The 17,417-nt window shown below is 36.4% G+C and overlaps 1 protein-coding gene across 1 annotated transcript in view; it reads right to left on the bottom strand.

Annotated features, from left to right (window-relative positions):
* CTTNBP2 (cortactin binding protein 2) overlaps positions 1-17,417 on the bottom strand; it is an 87,438-nt gene that overhangs the window by 48,592 nt on the left and 21,429 nt on the right. The window contains 1 exon segment of the mRNA XM_065652414.1: positions 4,550-4,774. Within this exon segment, the coding sequence (XP_065508486.1) occupies positions 4,550-4,774 (225 nt within the window).

Below are 17,417 nucleotides of genomic sequence, written 5' to 3'. Positions count from 1 at the left end.
GTGAAATGACACAGAGAGAACAAACAATAAATCCTGCATGAATTTACACTTATAGATGAGTGTGTATCTCAGTCTCCCAACATTTCTAATCACATTACCTGACTGTAAATTTCTCTTCCGTTTTCTTTAGAAGAATGGGAAAAAAGAGGTGATGACAATATTGATGTGATGTATATTATAATAATAGTAAAATTTCTTCCTGAAATCATACCATTATCATAAGAAACAGTGAAATAATAGGAAGAAATCACTATGGAAAATTATAGCTACATTAGAAATGTAATCTTGGCTTCAAACACCTCAAAACCCATCTAGCAGTAGAGGGGCTCCACTGGGGTTTTAGAGATTCATCCCAGGTAAACCAATATACTCTGTACAATGCATTTCACAAAACCAAGTCCACCTATTCTTATAAACAGTGTTAAATGTATAAAAAATAAGATTTGGCATTATCAGTCATTGCTAAACAAGCAATATCAGCAATGTTAATGGCAGTACAGCTGCAAATTAAATTAGCAAGCTATTATGATGACACTGTATTCAGGAATGGTCCCATTCACAGTTCTTCAGATGCAGAAAATAATAATTTTATTCTCAAGCATTTCATTTTTTTTTCAAAGAATCTGAGAGCATTCGGATGCTTCACAAACATTTCAAGGAAAACAGGGCATTCAACAGTAACAGTGCAGCATCCAACAGTTTATTTTTTGTTAAATCATATGAAAATGTAATGAGAAACGTATACAGTTTTTAAAGCCTGGAAATACAATAAGATTAGAGTGAAAATGCTTTTATCAAGATTTTCTGTTCTTTATTATTCCTCAGTTTTGCTTTCAGATGAGAGACTGGTTCTATAAATTAACTGTTGTGAAATTATATTACTTTCAAATAATTACAAGCAGATTTTAACATATAACTGGGATGAAATGATTCCTGCTCCGGCAGGAGGATTGGACTAGATGATCTTTTGAGGTCCCTTCCAACCCCTAACATTCTGTGATTCTGTGATACCATACTGTTATAGTACCTTATTTGTAAGCATTGCATATATATATATTAGGGATTCTTTTTTTGTAAGTCCTCTATTTGATTTCAAATTGACAAGAGCAACATTAATTTCTCGCTTTGTGTTGTTTCCTATGTCTATGTCTTCCCTGTTGCTCTTGTTTTGGTTGCACCATCTTAAAGAAGAAAAACCTCCGAATACTTACACTGCATTGTTTCCATTAGATGACAAATTTGGAACTAGCTGTAATTATTTATGAGTTTATGAACTAACTATGACACGATTTTTGTGAAGTGTACTACATGCACACACTAAATCATATCTGTAATGTAATCATCTGGAAATGTGTCCAAGAAGTATTTGAAAAAGGAAAAAAAAAAAAGGATACTGAGAAAAATGACAGTATCCCACAAAGAACTAACCAGCAAAGGCCCTTCAAAGGTGAGAGACAGAGTGCATGTCTCGTGAGAAAACGTCAAGGGAGCTTGGCTTGCTTAGTCTAGTGAAAAAAAACAACTAAGGGATGATCTAATATCAACATACCATTCCTTTTGAAGGGCCTTTGCAATGATGACAGAGTCAAATTCTTCTTTATAGTGGCAGATGAGGCCTGATAACAAAAGATTAACACAAAAAAATTGCCCTTTAAGAGGCTCAGTCTTGGAAAAAAGTTCTTCAGAAGGATTGTGGTGCAGAAAGGCTGCAGTATTGCCATTCCTGGGGGGTTGCAGGACGCAGCTAGACAGATTCACAGATGACCAGATGTACTGCTGGTGATAATCTGCTTTAAGCACAAGGTTAGACTAAATCACATAAATGGGCCTCGTCCAACCAATGTGCCTGTCTTTCTTTGAGTGTGCATGCCAATATTAACTTCTTTGCAAACACTTGACAAATCAAGAACTGCCATTTTGATTATCTGGTTTTGAGTTCCCAGGAAACTTCAAAACTAATTTTGATAGCGGCTCCAAGGACAGCATTCAAAGAGATGGAAGAGGATGGAGATTTAACACAAAGCAGATGACATCTGGGGATTAGGTGTTTGGTATATGGTAAGCCTATGACTGACAGTCTTATGTGCACCTCCTTCATTTTTCTACATTCTGGCACATTGTTATGACTTGCTTTTTATGATCAAATAAAAATTTTAGTCAAAAAATACTTTTATGGTCACTATATTCACAGATAATAAGTCCCCAGGAACAAGAGTTCAGTCTGTGCCTGTTTGAAGTCCAGCAATATCCAGAGAAAATAAACACAGCTGTTCACAGACTTCATTGCCTGGTGTAGGAGTGAGATTGAGGCAATTCCAAACATGAAGATAGAGGCATCACACATTTGGAGAAGGAGGAGCCACGCTTTAAGAGAGGACATGCAGCTGGCTCTGTATTTAGGTCATATTTGTCTAGGCTTAACTTGAGGTTTATTGTTGTTGTTGGTTGGTTGGTTTTGGTTTTTTTTTTCCCCCTAACATTGGGTCACCCTACTTTGTTGAACATTTCTAGAAATCCCTCAAACACCTCCATCACCCTCATGCGAGGAGAGATCTGAGAACAGAAAAACATGGAACTAAGGGAAGGTAAACCACTGAATGAATGGTTTGTGAATGAACAGAGATGGCTGAGGGATATGTCCTCTGTTGCCACAAACCCAAGAAGTTTAAGAGGTGCCCTGTCCAAATAACATTTGTGATTGGCTTTACAAGAGCAAAGTGTAAGTTCCGTACAGAGTCATGCACACAGCTGCTCAACACCATCCAGTTTGTTTTCACATCCTGTGTTATTTAAATTTCCTGTTCGTTACAAGGAGTAGAAATGGTAGAATCATAATTCCACACTTTCAAAGCAACACACATTTTTTCAAGCGTAGTAGTTTAATGTTTGGCTTAAAAGTTACAGACTTCAGAACTGAGTGTACTAGAAGTTTAAGTACTTCTCAAGGTAAGAATCAAACTGCAAAATAAATTAAGACCAAGCTACTTAAGATTTGAAGAAAAAAACCCTTATGTGTTTTTCTAGGAAATGAAGGACAAGAGGGTCCTTTCCTGTACATGCAGACTTGTAGATACAGACTTCGGTAATGAACATGGGCCAAAAAAAGACAAAAATGGAATTTACATATCAATACCCTGACTTTGAGATATAGTCTCAATATGTGAGCCATTCTTATATGCATGTATCTGTCCATGTACTAAAAGCCAGGGACAGATGAAGAATTTACGTACAAGAAGAGACTTGTGGTCATGCACTGAAACAAGAACCTAATCCAGCTGTCCAGGCAGATGTGTCAGGGTCTCTCCCAATATCATTCTTTGATCAGAATAATCAAGCTTGCTCACTCTTTTGTATGCTGAGACAAACCTTCCCGCAAAATCTCAACTTACTTAAAAAAACATATGAAAAAGAAAACTAACGTTTAAGAGTCCTCAAAAAGAAGTGCTGGGTAAGTACAAGCAACAGTTCACTACATAAGCCATTGCACTGTTTTAAGATGTACATATCATACATATGGTCTCACATTATTCATTTTTTTGAATACCGCATCTGTTTTTCTGAAGTCTTAACAGAGCACGGATACTTAAACTAAACAGAGATAAGATAACAACAAAAGGTTTGCTGATTTAATTTAGGCATGTATTTCCAGAATACTTCCAGTACTTTTGTGTGCATATTATTTCCCAAAGGGAAATACTACCAAAATCAATTTCATGTCAATCGTATTAGCATTGTCTGTTTGTTTTTATTTTTTTAAACATCAATATAAAACTGTCACCAAAAAGCTATTTCACAGCTGCTGAAGAAATTCAATCCATCTTATACCACTGAGGATGGTCCAATGCCTACCAAGCATTTATTTTTGAATTATTCAAAAATGCCTGGTCTAGATTAGTCTATTATATTACTGTTCCCCTCTTTCCTTTTGGAAACCCCTTCCCACATATTCATATTTAGCTATGCTTTAGGAATGTATGACTTACATCTTAGTGAAATATGTGCAACCAAGCAACCATTCAATTTCAAAATGACATTGTTTTATCTTCAATATGAGACTTTCTTTTGCAACATAGCTGTTTCAAAATAATTTTCTCTTTACAGCAAATGTTCTAAATAGGCAAACAAATATTTTTATAGTCATAATTTATTTTTGCTGATTTATGAAACAGAGCCACCTAATGTAAATAATTTATTCTACGCTATTTAGGTTGGAATAAAAATAACAGTAACACCTCTAGGCTTCAATGCTGTTGGTTTAAAAATATATTGTGATGATGCTTTCTCAGCTCCTGCTGAGCTATCCACTTATATACTGCATCAACTTGTACCAGTTAAATTTAATTTATTTCATAAGTAGAGCTAAATTCATGGAATGAATGAGGTGTGCACACAAAATATCACCACAAAATCAGCACCTCACTATATATGACAAGTGATTACATTTTAACACTTGTAAGGACAACCAAGTTAGACAAAACCTCAGATTTAGAAAGTGGTATGAAGGAACAAATCAGGAGAGGGAAAAAGAAAAAAGTTGGTAGCAGGATACCTTCTTTTGTCTGTTTTCAGCAGCAGCCAACTGAGCTGACATTCTTTCTTGCATTTTCCTGCAGTGAGCCATAACAGCTTCTAAAATAGACAGGGGGTTCATGCATATTGGCTTCTTTTCTTTGTCACCAGCACCTGCCTCAAAGTCTCTCTGAAGAGCCAGAAATGGGTCACTCAGATTAAATCTTCCATACCGCTCCTGGATAAAAACCTCTTTGCGCCGAGCCTAACGAAGGAAAACAAACAAACAGACAAATAAATAAACCTAAATGCATTCTTTGGAGTACATCCACACATAGAAGAGATCTTAACCACAGGGAAAATTATGTTAAGTATTTTTTTTTAGGTATTCATTTACAATCTCTAAAAGAAATAGTCAGATATGTTCCACACAGATTTCACTACAGCAAATACAATTCGTTACATTAAAAAAACACCTCCCCCTTCTCAATTCAATCAGAAATTTCAATTTGGAGCAGTTTCAGAAATATCACAAAAATAACATCTTGTAAATTGGCTCATACACAGAGAGGGAAGGGAAGAAAAACATTCTAAAATAAAGTTTTCTATTTCTGTGTATTAAAATAATGCTAGTAAAAGAAATGAAAACATGCTTTGCGTGTTCACTGCAGTATCAAAATAAGTATTTTTCAAATTAAAAAGAGTTGGTATGTTTATACATACAGAGATTTTCATAAGTAATAGCAGGCAAGCTGAGAGCAAAAATACTACCAGGGCTTTTCTGAAATTAAGACCTGTCTCATATCTCTATTCGGGAAGAACTTCACGATCGTATGTTTCTCCATACCATTATTTTAAAACATAATTATATTTCCAAACTACAGTGCAACACTTTATTGCGATAACAAAAAAAAATATTACACAATAAAGATCAGAAGTAGTTTTGCTTGACAAATTTTTGGTTCGTCAGCCCAACATGAAAACAAGATCAGTTTCAGAGAAGGCATTTTTATACGTTTAATGTACAGTATACGGGAAGGTCACAGGTAAGTATTGACTTCTAACAGTCTTCATAGAAAATAATGTTCAAAAAATCACAGGCTTAATACCCATCTAATTAGTTGGGGAACAAGAAAACCAAACCAAACCACCCCAAACAACCCGCCAGAAAGATCCAACGATTTCTAAAATTTTCTTGTGGTGTTTTTGTGCCTGCACATATAACAGAAAGCAGAAAAAAGCCAAATCATTACAGCACAAATTTTGGAAGAAAATGAAGGCTTGCTACCTTAAAAATCACAACATTCAGAGCAGCTCTTTAAAGAAGTATGTCTCAAAAAAATCAGAAAAATGCCACAGTGCAGAGAAACATCATCCGAAATTGATGGATCCTCTAAAAATGGATAAAACATTTATCTGTGATTTGGTTCAAATTGAGTTTGGAAGAACAAGCAAAAAAGAGGAAGAATAAGCCAATTCTGAGGTACAAAAGAGGAAGAACAGGCCTAATGGTTACCAAATGGGTTAGAAGATAATTTGGAAAGCTCAAAGTTAAAATTGTAACATATGAAAAGGTCATAAAAGGTAACACACATTTCAGAGCATAAGAAACCAAAGAACATAAGAACTATGTTAGAAAAACTCTCCAGAGACTAACTACAAATAACGTACCTTAGTGAATACCCAACTTTTTCCTGTATATTGTCCACAAAATTGCAACATTGTGGGAAATTAAAAGGTAAAGAGAATTTGACTGCAACAGAAAATGTGTGCCTACATATTCTGGTGCTCGAAATACTTTTAGTCTATTTTTCAATTTGATAGTATAAATAGAACTTGAAAATATTTTTTTAAAAAACAAGTCTTTAGAGCATAATTTCAGAAAAAGCTCACAGCGTTCATTCAGACCTAAAGTCTAGCTAGGCTTACAAGGTCAGGTAGAGATTGGTTGAATAGACAAAAATAAGCTGATAGAACCTAGTTATTTTTTATAAATTGCCTTGCAAACAGCCACCAATCAGTCTAATATTTTAATCTCTTAATGATTAACTTAGATTTTAAAATAAAATAAAATAGCTAGTTCCAAACGTAATGTTACAAAGCCAGGTGGGAAGGGGCTATATTTGTAGCTCCTGGTTTTGTATACTGAAGTTACAGGACAGTACGCAGCTTAGGAATTCAACCTTCATGTAAAGGAAACAATCAAAACCAAAAAACTGACCCTAAATGGATGAAAGTGCTAAGCAGCCAAACAAGATGACAAATCCAAGCAGGTTAAGAATTTAAATGGAGATGGAGGCACAATCCATTTATAAATTATTAGCAGTGTAAAAGCCACTTAGTTTATATAAAGAAAGTCAGCCATCAAAGTACAGGAAATAACACTGATGTAGCAGCTCAGCTATAAATAAAAAAGACCACCAGAGTTTCCATCCTTAAATGCGGAGACCAACCACAAAAAGAGAAGCCAAGCAAATTAACTGATCTCAGAGGCAAACACTCATGCCTTTAAGGAAACACAGGTGGACAACTAGTGAAATAATGCGTATTATCCAGTTTTTTCTACAACCTATGACTAGCTGTCCTCTCAGCACATACCGTACGCATGCAATGCAAACAGGTCATAATCTCAAATAAAGCTAAAATGGCAAAATTGGAGGAACTTAAAGATAGGGGATGCATCAACGATGTTTTCCTGCCAAGACTTTCCTCCTCCTTTTTATTATAACAGTTTTGGTGCTGCTACTTGGGAATTGGAGCTGTTTAATAACACTTCTGAAAGTACCAGGTGGATAACGGGGAAAAATTATCCCAGAAGCGGGTTAGAATATCTCTCCAGGGCCACTAGCTCCAGCTTAAAAAAGAAAGGCAGTCAACAGCGGTGATCATTGGATGATCAGACACACAGACAGCTGAGCTGGACTTCAGAGCAACCTGTCTGCTGCCTTTGTAACCAACAGACACCATAAGGATCCCAGAAAGCAATGGAAGGTTCGTGTGGATAATAACGATCCAGAAACAAAAAAGACATTTTCAAGGCAAAATTTAGGCTAATGTGTAAGACGTTCATTACTATATGGTGAAACATTATACTCTGAAATGTTCTCTAACATGCACAGGAATTAACAAAGCAAGTGAGCCAAAATCCTAGCGCACACCTGCCAAAATAGTAAAGGGACTGGGTGTTCGGATTCATTAACTAAGGAAAAGATGAAACTCTACAGAAGGGATGAGCTCCATCTGAATGACAATCAAAACAATCTGCTGGCATTAAGAACTAAAGTGACTACAGGAAAATCTGAAAGCCAAAGTCTGTGGAAAAACCAATAGGTATCAAACGGCATATGGTTTGGGATGACAGAGCGTGTAGGGCTGAAGCCCTCACTGACCACCCTCAGGCACAGGGTAAAACAGACCGGCAACTCTCAAACCAGGGACAGCAAAGTCATCTCAAGATTATTCCAACTCAAAAGGGCACTAAATGCGAAATAGTAAAACAGACGTTTCTAAAAAATATAAGATAAAATGATGGGATGAGGATGATAAAAGCAAAACAATGAGTAGTTCCCTAAAACTTAGGGCCAAAGTGGCAGAAAGACAAGTTAGACTGTACTGGTGGAAGAATGATGTTATACGTCAGGGAAAACTTACAGTTCAAGTTACACAGAATCACAGAATGTTAGGGATTAGAAGGGACGTCAAAAGATCATCCAGTCCAATCCCCCCGCCAGAGCAGGAACACCCAGATGAGGTCACACAGGAAGGTGTCCAGGCAGGTTTTGAATGTTAGATACATACGATTCCCATTATTTGAAATGATTAGCCTAAACAGGAAAAGTCTCTTGTAAGAACTACACTACCAGTTGCCTGATCAGATTGCAACTGCAAATACGATCTGCTGAGGAAAACTGGAGAAACGATGGGAGGCAGGAAACACTGCAGTGATGGGCCAACTGCAGCTCTTTCCACGCAGCCTGGACAAATACCACACCAACACAGAACAGATTAACTTTTTAGATGACATTAGTGGTTGCTTCAGGAAACCCAAAAATACAGGTTATTCAGGACTAAAAAAAAGCCAAGACTGACAGTAAAGAGCTGCAAAGGGTCCCTGGATACTGATTACTGGGTGACAAAATGACAGATGAAATTAAACGCAGAGAATCATAAAGTGGTGCACACTGAACAAGTGGACATTCATTTCACATATACAACACCACACGCTAAACTCTGTGTTACCAACAGACAAGGTTTTAGTCACAACAGAAACTGTGTTAAGGGATAAAGCTCATCTGCACACCCACAAAGGAGCCCAGAGACACAATGGCAGATGGGGGAACACAACTAATACCTGGGATGCTGGGAGCATTAGTAGTGTCTCATATATTAACTTCAATTGCACAGCAATACATACAGAAAATTACATTTAAAATGTTGATTTGTGATTAACTGAATGCATTTTCAAACAGAAAATTTTCAAAACCAGACAGAATATGCACCCACTGTAGGAGGTAATCACGACTGCTGCATTGTGAAAGGTGCTATATGAATTTATAAATCGTTTATGTACGTACTTATTTGCACAGTGACTAGCCTTTTAATGGAAGGATTGAGATTGAAAATATTTAAAGATATAAAAAGATGTCTATGGCAAATGATACTTTTTGCAGCCTATGCCAGTGGTACATGAAATTATGACTTAAGATAAATACTCCAACAGGTAACTGCTAATGAAAACTGACAGTAAGCACACACAAATCAAGAGAAAATATCTAAAAACAAAGAAAAACCCCCACCTTTAAATAGCTAATTATTGAAATTCACTACTGCAATAGGATAAAAGCTTAAACTTATTTAGAACAGCTTTTGAATTCAGTCCAATATCAACATCGCATTTATATAAAGCTTTTAAATCCTTACACAGGATCTGAACGATTAAATGGGGAGGCTCAAATAAAAGTGCAACTACTACTTAAAAAGAATGAAAACCAAAAATTTCTTTATGGACAGGCTGGTCTATAGCATTATGTTAGATCAAGGACAGACTACAAGTTTATACTAAAAAAAAAAAAAAAACAGCAGAACTGAAAAATATCTTCAGAGAGGCATTAAAGAATATCAAAAGGTACAACATGGCTTCTCTTCAAGGAAGAGCTATGTAGAAATAGGACTTCTTAGTGTGAATCAATCAGGGAGGAATTTGCTAGAGTTCTGCACAGCCACAGGACAAGCAGCATTCATCCCATTATCTGATTAGGGAAATTTGACTTGGACTCAAATTGTTCTTGGTGAGAACAGGTAAACACTGGAACATGTTTCCCAGAGAAAACATAAAACCTTTGTCATTGGGAGATTTCCAAAACTGGATTGAATAAGGCCATCAGCAACTCAATCCATGTTTGATGGATTTCTCCTCCTTTAAGCAGGAGATTGGACTTAATGATTTCTTGAGGTGCCTTCCAACCTAAATTACTCTATGATTAGTGATTTCTTCTAGGACTGTTATTTTTTTTATCTCGTAGACGCTAGCAACCTTCTCAAGTAACAAATGACAGAAATGAGCTCTCAGAAGAAGGAAAAGCAATGAAATACTTACCAGTGGAACAAGTCTTATGTCTTGCTTATGATCATGAAAATACTTTATGACTTAGAAAACAGAATGTTTAGTCTGTGATACTTTCAAAAATAAAAAAAATCAGCACTGAGCAATCCTGGGGATTATGCAGCTCCACAAAGGGAAGGTTTATTCTCAAGTTTTCTCTCCTAGGTCTGCAGCCAACAACAATCCAGACAACCAGGCTGTAAGTTAAACTGCTTATTTTATTTCCCTCTCAGGGAACCCATCTCCTATCACATCCAGCAAGACACCTCATTCATCCCTACACCAATTTATTTCACTCTATTCAAGTCGTCTCTATGCATCTATCTGTCAGCTCCCTCCTGGACACTTCCATCTGCCAAGCTGACCCTTTGCAGCCACTGACTCCATTTATCTAGTGGCTGATGAAGACTGGCAGTGGGTGTGCAGGGAGAATTACAAAAGGATTGGAGGTATCTGGATGATGGGCTGTGGGAAGAGCTGCAAATCCAGTATAGGAACTGGCCTGCAGTCACTTGTTTCTTGTGTTCCACTGAAGAATAATAAAAAATAAATAAATAAACCTATTTTCAGTGACCAAACTGAGAATTATGAAATCTAATTAGATGTTTTTCCCCTGTTATTGAAACAAGAATGTTAGGGGGCAGAGAGGCCTTCAAATAGTATCCATCTTACTGTGGACTCAAAGCTAAAAGCACTAAAAAAGTAAGGAAAAACAAACACAACCAATTAATATATAAATAAGAAATGAGACCGATACAGAAAAAAATGAAAAATTAATCACATAATATAAGCTGTATTGTTAGTTTTATTTTGGTAATAATCTGTGTTGATATTAATTGCACACATTTGCTGAAATAAGTTTTCATAATCAACTTATGTAATCAGCAACAGAATATATAAGCAGCAGTATTTTTAAGGTTAATACTCCATTTTCCCAATGTATCTCAAGAATTTCCTCTTCATTTACTTGCCAAGTTAAGAGTTCAGCAAGTCCAAGTCTTCCATGTAGCAACTGATGATAAACATTAAAAATGGGACTGCATGTCCTACACTGCTGTGGAACAATGGAACTGAATTAAAGCTGCCCCAGCACCCTTAAACAAAATTTCCTTCCTTTGAAGAGCGTTTGTTCCTCTGATTAATTTCCTTTTCCACATATACTAAAATTGTTTCAACAGATGTTGATAGGTTCATATTAATATTTCCTCTTGACATATGTATTAGGGAGTGGTAAAAAGTTTTCTAAAACTAACCAGCAGAGGAGGCAGTAAAATCTTTTTTTTATGTGACACGTAAAAGATGGGGGTGAACCCTTCATTCTAAATAAAATTGAAAGGGCAACAGATTTTTTTTTTTTAAAGAGGAAGGTGGCTGAAAGAGAACACGTTGAAAAATTTTATTGAGTGGCATTATACAATGTCTCAAAATTATTTGCTAGAGGTAGTAATTTAAGAAGAGAATTATCAGAGGTGCAGGTGGGCTGGGGAATATGATGTATAATGATGATTAATTAAGAATGACTCTTCAAAGAATGCTAGCATTTTTATTATACAATGGGGTTTGGGGGCTTTGTTGCCTCTTTTTGCTTGTGGGGGTTTGTTTGTTTTGTTTTGTTTCTTGGTTGGTTTGGTTTTTATTTGGTTTGTTTTGTGGTTTTTTTATGCAGATGTAAATGAATGTTTTCCAAGTATCATATGAGATATTACTTCCATATATAGTTTTACAGAACAAACTAAAAATGGAAATGTAAGCATCAATGACTGCTGAAGAAATGGTATCCTGCAGCATGATTTCTGTCAATGAACATTTGACAATTAACTTCTCGTTACAACATTAATTATATTCTGAATTCTTTTCTTCAGCACTGGGACAGTGTATACCCATGCAAAGTCTACAAGTGAGTTAGATTTTTATGAACTCAATACTATGTGAAAAATATTTGACCAATATATTCAAACCATCTGTTTCCATGAAAAGTGTCAAGTACCCTAAGACAAAAGCTTGTGTGTACACTCCAAGGATATTATTGAATCTGAAAAAAAAAAGAAATTCTCTGAAGAAGACTGAGGATCATAACACGCTGCTAGTTCAAAAATGGTGAAAACAGTAGAAAGAACCGAGAAATAGGGTGCAATCAGCAAGTTAAACGAAACCAACATACAGGCTGATTATGCTCTGACGGACGTATATAATTGTTTCATACTATTAAAGAAATGCTCTTTACAGATGACTGATCAGGATCATGAAAGAATTCAAGTTTTTTGGTAGAGGTACTAATAAAGAAAATCTACCTGCTTAGAAATTTTTAACGTAAGGCACACATAGTCACAAAAAACTTTCAAAACTAACCTGGAGCAGTGTCTCATAACAGTCATAAGACATGCAAATATATCCACACAACTCGTTACAGTGAAGTAGGCTGCATGAAAGTGGAAACTTTTTTCTAGAAAAGTTACACCAAGCGTGAACAGTTAAAATAAGAGTAACGACAAAATGTTGCATTATTCTCTCATTCACAACAACCCATAGAACTTTTTCAAAAACTCGTAATTCGTGAAGTGTCACTTTCTCTCAGAATCACATATCTTTAAATCCAAGCTTTTAAAAAGTATTTTTCAGGGTAAAAGGAAAGCTTGAATATAAGACTGTGTGTTGCTTTAGAAAGCCACTCTCAGTAACCCCCATTTAAGAAAATATATAAAAATATCATTTTAAGGCATAGAAGCTCAGATCTTACCTAGCAGTTTGACGAAAACAACAGCAACCCAGATTTTCTCTATTTCATGCCAAGAATCCAAATATCAAAGTGGTTTGTAAAAAGCTGTACAATTTTCTCTGCGCTAAAAAGCAGACTTAACAAAAGAACAACATGCCTAATAATTAATTCAAATCTCTGTGTACAGGAGGACATAATTTAATTAACACTTAAACAATCCTGACTTACAATATAACAGAAAGCACTGAAGAAGAATTATACAACCAAGGCAATGATCAAGCCTGAATTTCCTTAGGGGTCTGACACCATAAAAAAAAGATTATCACCCAATAGCACCAGTTTATTATTATCCCAATATTGCTAATTAGCACAACCTCCTTCCCTTTTTCCTCGTTACCTGAAGAAAACCTCTGTGAAAGTGACATGTATAGACAGACACACGCTTCCAATTCTTCATTACTAGTTTTTTCCCTTAGAGTAATGAATATCTACTATTTCAAGGTTGCAGCTTTAAAAATGAAAAGGCCATATTACAAACCTAAGATTAGTTACTAACAGATCAGTACCAACAAGAAGGAAAAAAAAAATTAAATCAGTCAATATAAAATATTCTTCATTTCTCACAGATGTAACAGGCCTTGCACTAAGTTTCCAAAGGAGAAAGGAGAAAAAGTTCAAGTCATGAAACAACATGTGTTTTCAATTGAGAAGAGCCATGCAGATGTTCTACATAAAGATGACATTAGACCTATTTTATGACAGCTCTGTTGTCTGATACTTAAACATTTAAAAATTATAGGCCAATATTTTGTAAGGAAGTATCACTGTACAATGCTCTGATTATCTAACCACCCAGACATTTATTATTTCTGAAAATAATACAGATTTTCATATTGATAATGAGTCTCAATGGATAGAGATACTTGAGCTTTCTGGTTACTTTAAATAACCATTTGTCATGTAGACTTTTTTGTATGTTCAAATTCATGTAAATCAATTCATAATTCTTTGCATGGAAATCTGTCAGCTGTTCTTCTGAGGTGTTGAAGGAAATCTGACTTCATCTCTAACAAAAAAGAGGACTTTAACCTCTACACTTAGCAGTTAAAAAGTTTCTTCAGCTCAACAACAGAAAAAACATACCAAAGGCATCACAGAAAAACTTTAACTAAATCAATCTGTTTCTTTTTCATTTAGATTTTCATATTTTCAGGCCATCAAAATCTCAGTTAAAATATCATCCCATATTACTGCATGGCAATTACATGATTACCAAACTTTATTTTAATGAAAACTTATGTAAATTATGAATTTATAATGCAATCATCCGGCACACTCAACATGGGTTGACAACCAGAAAGTCTTGTTTAGCTAATCTGATATCCTCCCATGATAAGGTCACCCACCTAGCAGGTGAAGGGAAGGCAGTGGATGTAGAGATGTAATTTTTCTGGATTTTAGTAAGGCTTTTAATACTGTCCCTCACAGCATCCTTCTGGGCAAGTTGTCCAATTGTGGAATTAGCGGGTTCACAGTCCGCTGGGTGAAGAACTGGTTGAAAGGCAAAGCTCAAAGGGTTGCAGCGAATGGGGCTACATCTGGCTGGTGAATGATCACCAGTGGTGTTCCTCGGGGCTCAATTCCAGGGCCAGTTCTGTTCAATATACAAGTTTGCTGATGATCCCAAACTCAGAGGTGCTGTTGACTCTCTTGAGGACAAGAGGCCTTGCAGAGGGATCTGGGTAGACTGGAACATTGGGCAATGATTAATGGCATGAAATTTAACAAGTCCAAATACTAGATTCTGCACCTAGGATGGAGTGACACCAGGCATAAGTCTGAACTGGGAGAGGAGTGGCCGGAAAGCAGCCCTGCAGAAAGGGACCTGGGGGTGCTGGTGACAGCAGCTCAGTGTGAGTCAGCAGTGTGGCCCATGGCAGCACAGAGGGCAAAACCCCATCCTGGGGTGCATCAAACACAGTATAACCAGCTGGTCAAAAGACAGGCTTATCCTGCTGCATTCAGTGTTGGTGCAGCCTCATCTGGGATGCTGTGTGCAGTTCTGGACCCCACAATTTAAAAATTATGTGAAGGTCCTTGAATGTGTCCGGAGCAGGGCAACAGAGCTGGTGAGAGGGCTGGAAGGAAAGACCTGTGAGGAGCGAGCAGCTGAGGCCTTTGGGCTTGTCTAGTTTGGAGAAAAGGTGGCTGAGGGAAGACCCCATTGCTTTCTACATCTGCCTGAGGAGGGAAAGTGGAGAGGGAGGTGCTGTTCTCCCCTCCCTGGGATCCAGTGACAGGACATAAGGGAATGGGACAAAGCTGCACCAGGTGAGGTTTACACTTGATATTAGGAAGCATTTCCTTACCATGATGGTGGTCAAACACTGGAACAGGCTTCCTAGAGATGGGGTTGATGCCCCAAGCCTGTCGGTGTCCAAGAGGCATTTGGACAATGCCCTTAACACATTTTAGATTTTCATCAGCCCTGAAGTGGGTCAGGCAGTTGGTCAGTGTATTACCTCCAAGAAGAATTTTATTCTTGTTATTACCCCTAGTGAAGAGGCTGAATGAATGAATAGATTTAACCAAACAAATTTGATTTCTAAAATGGAACATTTTAAAGGAAACAGAATACTCATCCACATTGTATATTTTGGATTTTATGCCCTTTATTAAAAATTCAAAGCCATTTTTCAGCAAGTACCCTCTTTATAGATACCATTTCTTACAATTTAGATTTTTAAAATTGTCATATAACAGCTTGTATTTCCACAATATCTAGCTAAAATTTTACTCTGCTATTTCAGAGAGAACTCACTGTAATCACTGTAGCTCTATTTTCTTGAATTTTCCATTTATTTGTACAAATGGAACGCTGGCTTTTAAAAGAGACCTACTGCTAAGTAGTTTTAGTATGTTGCCAGACCTTGCAAGGCAGATGCCTCTTTCTGGGAGAACTGCAGTTGGAAAGACCCGTCCACCAGTCAGAACAGCATCAGAACAGAGTGGGAGGGAGAAAATTACAGGAACATATACACACAAGAATAACAAAAGTAATTGCTGCTAGGTGACTTTCACAAGTGTCAAATTTGAAAAGGACCCCAAGCAAATCTTTTATCTTATTCATAATTATCTTTTCCTAAATTACTGTAACGATTTGTTTGGAAGAACCAAGAAGAAACCTCATACGTTTTTTTCCTCAGTAACATGAAGAGACATACAAAGAAAATAAAGGGGTGTTAGCAGTTGCAATTCAGTGCTACCATCAACAAAATCAACTGTACTACTCATTGGCATAGAGGAAATATTCTGTGTATGTTCCCTTAACTAAAAATGGAAAATTTCAGTTAACATAATAATACAGACAGGATGACCTAGGTACACTTCTCATTGTCAGCAACGTGAATAATGATGGCAAACAAATAAGTCACGCTAAGAATGAAGTCACAGCTGTATTTTCATACAGAGAAACCAAGAAACAGTTACATCGACATGATGTTGGAATTTTTAAATTATTTTTACAAATAGCATGTCTATCTCTACTCACTAGTTTATGTTGGATTATGCAGAAAGAACAAAAGAGTGTAGGAGGAATCAAGTGGCAAAGGCAAAGCAATTATCCAAATAAGCAACCAGCAGAATACTTTCAGCTAAATTAGTAGTTGCATGCCTGGCAACAAGAAAGATATTCAGATCTTATGTGAAAAACAAAACCAGACTATTATCAGTTTAACAGTCACTGCTGGAAAGGACAGAGTGAAAAGGATGTTGGCAACGCAAGGCCATAGAGTTTTCATAAAAGAAAGTGAGTCTCACAGTTTCATACTTGTAGTCTCCAATTTTAAGAGAGCCTGAAGCTTCAATTTAATAACAACACGTGTACAGGACTGGTTTAATACGGCTTACCAAAAGTTTTGCTTTGCTCAGTGCTTAATATCTCCCTTTGGCAAATAGAAAATAACTACCACAAGAAGTGATGTAACACCACTGAAAACTTATTTGGCCAGTAGCTTCTAGAAGAGGCCTTTCTATGTGTCTAAATATCAGGATCCCTCAGATCAACAAAGTTAACCAGTCGAGGGACTGCTGCTGCTACATCCCCCACACCTATTGGAAAAGGCGAGACTTGGTTCCATTCATGATGAAGTGCAAGAAATAAAAGTGTTACTTGAAGGAAAATCCAAATACAGTTTGACACCTTTCATAATGCAAAGAAAAGTATTTATTGCTAGTTATCCATCCCTACAGAACCATTACTACAAAAACACTGAATATAAGAAAAGCAAATACTTTCACAGGCATCTGAAATGATCCTTTAAATAAAATACTATATATAAAGCCAACTCACCAATACTATAAACAGTATTTCCAAATTATTACACCATGGACACCAGCAATATCAAGGATAAGGTATAAAACCATCCTTTAATTTCACAACATTTCCTGAAGTACAGTGTTATGTTTTGCTGTCTTAAGCAGGCCTTGTGATTTTATTGTCATGCAACAAAAGCTATTTTCTTACATTGTAACCAGTCATGCAATTTTCAAAAACTAACATTCACAGATACAGTTACTGGAACAGTGTTA

Source organism: Caloenas nicobarica, chromosome 1, assembly GCF_036013445.1.
Source record: "Caloenas nicobarica isolate bCalNic1 chromosome 1, bCalNic1.hap1, whole genome shotgun sequence".
Classification (NCBI taxonomy): Eukaryota; Metazoa; Chordata; class Aves; order Columbiformes; family Columbidae; genus Caloenas; species Caloenas nicobarica.
Note: the sequence above shows the minus strand (reverse complement) of the source record. Positions and strands in the feature narration are given on the sequence as shown.